Source organism: Papilio machaon, chromosome Z, assembly GCF_912999745.1.
Source record: "Papilio machaon chromosome Z, ilPapMach1.1, whole genome shotgun sequence".
NCBI lineage: Eukaryota > Metazoa > Arthropoda > Insecta > Lepidoptera > Papilionidae > Papilio > Papilio machaon.
Window position 1 is genome coordinate 4,025,191 of NC_060016.1, and position 6,353 is coordinate 4,031,543.

The window sequence follows — 6,353 nt, forward strand, 5'->3', positions numbered from 1 at the left end:
ACAGTTCTTTCAACACTAGGCTTAACTTATACAAAGCCTAGGATAAGATAGGAACAACGTCAAACTAATATTTAACTATTTATTCGATCTATCTAAAAACCGGGTACAGTTTGACTTACACTTGATAATTTTTACAAAGACCCTCGCTACGTTGATTTTCACGCCCCAATATAACGCGTCTCTACGATGACGTGGCATCGTTTATCTTCCTAATTACCGAATATCGGAAGTCGTTATTGTGTTGACATAAGTAGACGTGCGATGTGAAAAAGGTTTTTTTTGTTAAACAGCAGAGACATCGAGTGTGAATATGTTAACTTGCAACATGCTAACACAAATAGATGTATGCACGTGACTTTACTCGTGTGGAATAAAAAAAACAGAATTTATTTCTTTATCGAGTTATACTGTGAAAACTAAAATCTATCCCAAGTGGACCGTTCATCTTACCAATGTTTTAGATGCGAAAGTTCGGATGGATGAATGGATGTTTGGTAGACAGTTCCTCCAGAACGGCACAACGAATCTTTATGAAATTTGTCCAGGGTGTAACACATAGCCTGGAAGAACACATAGGCTACTAATTTTTTTTTAATCCCGCGCGGATAGAGTCGCGACCGACAGCTTGAATTTAATCTCTCTGTTTTCTTATATTTTTTATGTATGTATTATAGGTACTTACGAGTACCAAAAAATATAAAACAAGTAAATGTCGCGGCGCTGGCACAATTTATTAAGTATGGGTAAAGGTTAATGCTTTTAAAAGCACAATTTCAATAACTCCGAAAAACACTTTTTACAAATAGGTAGAACAGGATTGTTTTTACTAGCAATACTAGCGGAATATAAATACCTACCTACCTCCAAACTTTCATGATATGCAAACAAACATTGCTTTTATTTTTAAACATAATAAAAAAATACTTGCAATTTATAAGTTCAGCTTAAAATCTAAATAATTTGAATTCTAACTTGAATAAATCTACAGTAAATTTATTATGAACCTACCTCAGTGAAAGATTATTATCGAGGGCTTTTACAATGTTGCCTCGCAAAAGGATTTTTTTTATCAAATGCTTCGCTTTTGTGGAACCATGGTAAATTGACGGTTGGTCGATACAAAGGGTATTGCAAAAGGGATAGGGGAGGGTTTATAGCGGGAAGAGATACGAGAGCCGGTCGGGCACCGCCTCTAAACGCGCTTTGGGCGTACACTGTCGCGGAGCTTTACGTCGAGAGAATTACGAAAGGGACGATACTAGATATAATGTTAATGTTAAAGCGAGATGAAAGTTTCGCCCGTGAAGGCGGGGCGCGCGCGTCATCGTACATCCGGCGCGGTCGACCACGACCCCGCTCATTCGTCTCTCGTTTAGCGTCCGCTATGTAAACGGGCCTTGTTGTGAATCTAAACAAAATCAGTCAGTCGTCGTTTTGTTGCCGCGAGAGGAACGCGTGGAGGGTGAGTCGCGTCGGCCCGCGGTGGATGATGTCGCGACAGTGAACGTGTGCCGGCAATATGCACGCGCTCTTCGGTGAACAGAGCCCGTACGCGTACCGCGGAGCGGCCGCCGGCGGCTACTCGGCCGGAGTGACCCCCTACACCTACGAACAATACCGCTACGGCTACGGAGCCCCCTATCTTCATCCTCACCAGCAACATGTCGGCACCCCCAAAGATATGGTTAAGCCGCCCTACTCCTACATCGCCCTCATAGCCATGGCCATACAGAATGCACCCGATCGCCGCATCACCCTCAACGGCATATATCAATTTATAATGGAGCGATTTCCTTATTATAGAGAGAACAAACAAGGCTGGCAAAATTCTATAAGACACAACCTAAGTCTTAATGAGTGCTTCGTGAAAGTGGCTCGGGACGATAAGAAACCTGGAAAGGGTAGTTACTGGACTTTAGATCCGGATTCATATAACATGTTTGACAACGGGTCTTATTTGCGACGACGCCGCCGTTTTAAAAAGAAGGATGCATTGAAAGAAAAAGAAGAGGCCCTCAAACGGCAGCAGCAGTTGCAACAAGCGCAGGAGGCGTTCGCCGCACAAGAGGCGCTAAGTGCGGCGGACTCGCTCACCCAGCCGCGCGATGTAAAACCGGACGTGAAGCCGCGGATCTTCGAGTGCCGCCCTAAAAGAGAGCCGGGGGCGGAGTGCCTCCGATACGACAAACCCACAGATTCTATGGAGGAGTTCAGCGAACCTCGACTACCACCGTCTGCGGTTTACTGTTCCCCTCAGCCTTATTCGTTGGCGGCGGAAGAATTTCGTGCCGCTACGTCGGGTTGGTACGCGGCCCCTGAGCCTCCAGCCGAACAATTACCGCCGGCTTTTCGAGACCTTTTTGAGCCGCCGAGTTGTCAGCTGGCCGGGTTCCGCGGCAGCTCGCCCACTGCCGACGCCTACCGCGGGTCGCCGCCTCCACATCACCACTACCGCACGCCTGCACCTGCCTATTACCATCACCAAGCGTGTGTGGCTGCAGCACCCGCTCCAGCTCACAAGTCCTACTGAGACTTTGCTTTCAGGTAAGATTACTATTGGTTCTTTAAACGCTAGCGCATTGCGAAGTTTTGAGACATGATGTTTAGGCCGCGTTCGCGAATTTGGCTGTGCGAGCTGCGAGCGTTCAACCCCAAGGGGCAAGGGGTGGGCGCCGGGGCATCTCGTGACGTGGTTGTGGTTGCAGGAGACCGGCATCATACGGCGCCGAACGGATTTAGCCGCGCGCGTCAGTTCCAGATCGGATAAATATAGCGCAGTAGCCGGAGATGCCGTGGAGGCAAGTGCCGGCGCGTCGATAACCACTGTTTACAGATCGGCGGCCATCCCTGCCGCCTCCCGCTCCGTTAACACCTATAGGTATGTCGAAACTCCACATGTGTTCAATGCTTAGTGTAACAATGCGCTGCTACCGGCGGGTGTGCGTGCGCCGCGACCGCCGCGCTGTTCGTGCGTGAGGCGGTGTGCGTTAGCTGTCCGACTCTAGCGCTGTCCGATGTTTTACGGAAGCTGCAGACGGTTGTTTTGATGAGTTCTGGACATACGTTATCCAAAGATCGTCTGTACGTATGTATTTATCGGGATTGCCAACTTGTTGACCGCGAGCTGCTTGATTTATGTTGACTTGTTGTATGTACTGTCTACAAAAGATATAAAAGAAGTAAGGTATTTTTTAATGTTATAATCGAGAAAAATACGTTTTTTTATCAGAGCAATAGGTATGTTGTTTGTAAGTATTGTTTTCTAAGTGATGAGTAATACGATTGCATAAACGGCTCAGTATTCAGTGTAAAACTAAATATCTATATGTTTTATACATTTCAACTCTAGCAAACTATAAAAACTCATGAACTTATCTCTCGTACCTACTCGTATATCTGTCAAATCAGTGATTTGACCATCTGGTGACCAAGTGGTGTTAGTTAACGCTGTAAAAAAATGTTTTCTGAACGCCTTGCACCCTTGCATTGTTTGAGGCACGTTCATAAGTTTAGGGACATTGTATGTATTTATTAGGTAAAGTGTACTGTGTGATGTGTTTTTGACTAAAGCGTAATCAAAAATCGAAAATTGTCACATTTAAAAATTATTTTATAGCCAGTTCATTATTAAAAACCACAATGGCAATACTTTTCAATACTGAATAATTTATATCAATAATGGGTTTCTCAGCCTAAAATCTCCGTTTACAAATAAAATATAGACAGCAAGAAGTCTTTCATGTTTTAAACAAGTACTACATTTGTTACCCAGCTTGTTAATATAATTATAAAGTTCCTACATATTTTCTAGGTTGTTTACATGCTTAGACTAAGTATATAAATAATCAAAGTTTTTACTAGTAATGAAAATAGACAGAAAAGGTCCAAGTTTGAAATTTTCTAGTACATTTATGTACGCAGACTAACCTAGTTACATATATCGTACACTCCGATGTCTATCAAACATCTCGTAAAACTTTACGGCACTACCAAAAACTTGTAAAACACAAACAATATTGTTATGAAAGTAATAAAACTTACCGATACAACTATAACGAGTATATTAGCTTGTTAACGATTATGTTGTGGTGTCGACCACTTAAACAGAAATATAAATATTAGTCGTCAATTGGTCGAATATGATCATATTACAGAATCGATATTATTTTAAATAGCTTCGTAGACTTCTTCAAAATGGTAAAAAGTTTTCGCTTCGACGAATAAATAATGACATGCGAAGAAAGTCTCTCTATTCCCAATTCCGTTTCTTGCGATTTCAAAATTCACAGGAAAAATGACAACTTCTCGCAATCACTTTGCTAATCGTGGTTTCCCACAGTACCTATATAGTGTCTAAATTGTCGTCTTTTATTATCAACTCGGCATTTTTATAATAGAAGTACCTATTTCTCTCTTTATAACAGAAGTTTACTTGCATGTGTTGACGTAAGTACTGCTAAGAAGTAGTAACTAAGTTGAAGAAGGTGCTGCTTGAATATTGGAGCTGTCGTTTAATACAAACCTTTTGTTAATTGTTGTTGCACAGCATATCCTACCAATTATTGACATGTAGCTATAAATGTATTTTTTATTGTTTGAAAAAAAAAAAGACTGAATATCTTTATACTATCACAAATATAAATTCGAAATCCTGAAACGTAACCCAAAAGTTTTGTACAAAATTGTTATGTATGGGATACGCGGATTTCTACACCGCTCCAATTTTTTGGAACGTAACCCCCTCTAATAGTGAGATTAATATGTGAGATAAATGATAATTAAAATAGGTTACCAATGATAAACTTGAAGTATTTATCATTAACGATATTTTAAAAACATGTTCTTTAAAGGATGATAAACCTTAAATGGCAGCTCTTAAATAATCGCGCGGACGGAGTACCGAGCAAAAGCTCTTTTATAATAACACTCTACGATTTTATCTTTTAATATTTCCGCTGATAAGATTTACAAAGAGGACATGATAATAAACTGAAATATTTATGGGATAATTTTTTTTTTTAGTAAGTCTTCCGGCTCCACTGAATTATTATAAGATACTAAAGAAAAATCTGTTTAATACAAAATACGATCAAGCTTTTGTCTAAAGATCGGACGTGTTATCCGTGAATTTTCATTGCATTTATAAAGAATATCGCCTTCCCTCTTGTTCTTTTTGAAAAAAAAAGTGAAGAATAAGCTTTCTGGAGTGGAAACTCGAATGTTGTAAATCCTGATGAAGCCTGTGATTGAATAATTATTATTTTTTTACAGTTTTCTAAAGTGTTTCACAGTAGTCCGATTACAGTTTTAGTTGATTGGAAGAGCTGATTGGGTTTCGATGAAATTAAATATATTAAAAAAAAATTATACAAAACGAAATTAATTTGTATAACGTAATTTTTCTCTAAATTATTTTTTTATATTAATCAACAGTACAGAATATAAAAATTGGACCTGTGAATTTCTTCTACGTTGTTGTGGACACTTTAAAATTAGACAATTTTTATTGATGTAGAAATAATTGAATTCCTAATTGTAATGTTTTTTGTCGCAGGTAAAACGGATAAGGAAACAACGGGAGGCGGATGCAGGGAGATTTGAGATAAAGTCGGAAACTATGTGCATGGTGATTGTGGACTGCAACAAGATGCACTGATTGTGTAAACATGTAACATTTGCGCTATAGTTTATCTCTGGAGAACTGTAGATATTATTTATAGTGCAACATCAGTTATCTAAACGATAACTCCTTAGTTAATAATATCGGTGACGACTCGAGTTCGAATTTATGTTTTATTAGGAAAAATGTTCAATGTGACTCGCGTATTTAATGAAAATGACATAAAAAGTTATGTAAATAAAATATGACATTTCCTACTATAATTTAAGATAGAACAACAAAATTACGAAATAATTTTAATTAACTTATAATCTAGTCTTTTGTTTGATAATATTCAATAGGTACTTGGAAAGATTTCATATCTATACTAGACGATTTTGTGACATTGTTACTGTATCTTTACTAGGAATATATGTTGGAAAACAATATTACTACCCAATATAAGTATTAGTTTTAATATTTAGGTGTAATATTACTACTGTCATGTATATTTAGAAAAAAATATTAATGCAATTACGAACTGAAAAAATAGCTACTAAAACTTACAACTACATGTATATTAAATAAAAATAAATAATTTTCTGCTCAGAAGATAGTTAATAATTATACTATATTATAACTTAATATCTTCAAAACCGCGTAGCTTAAAAAATGCTACTCTAAAATGATAAAAATTGTGTTGCAAGATTGTTTTTAACTAGTATTTTTTTGATTCCTTCTGTTTCAATCTTTT

General features: G+C 38.5%; 1 protein-coding gene across 2 annotated transcripts; it reads left to right on the forward strand.

The window, feature by feature from the left end:
* Nucleotides 1–1,435: 1,435 nt before the first annotated feature.
* LOC106719928 (forkhead box C1-B) lies at nucleotides 1,436–5,819 on the forward strand. Of its 2 annotated transcripts, XR_001357430.2 has the most exons (3): nucleotides 1,436–2,544; nucleotides 2,706–2,878; nucleotides 5,555–5,819. XR_001357430.2 is itself a non-coding variant. In XM_014514416.2 (2 exons), exon 1 carries the CDS (start codon nucleotides 1,520–1,522, stop codon nucleotides 2,528–2,530), a length of 1,011 nt encoding a protein of 336 aa, XP_014369902.1. In that variant the 5' UTR covers nucleotides 1,436–1,519; the 3' UTR covers nucleotides 2,531–2,544; nucleotides 5,555–5,819. The 2 variants fall into 2 exon arrangements, 1 of the variants encoding a protein (XP_014369902.1); XM_014514416.2 differs by lacking the exon at nucleotides 2,706–2,878.
* Nucleotides 5,820–6,353: the final 534 nt, after the last annotated feature.

Bases quoted from the DNA above. Each gene is read 5' to 3' on its own strand.
- LOC106719928 (XM_014514416.2), top strand. From the start codon at position 1,520: ATGCACGCGCTCTTCGGTGAACAGAGCCCGTACGCGTACCGCGGAGCG.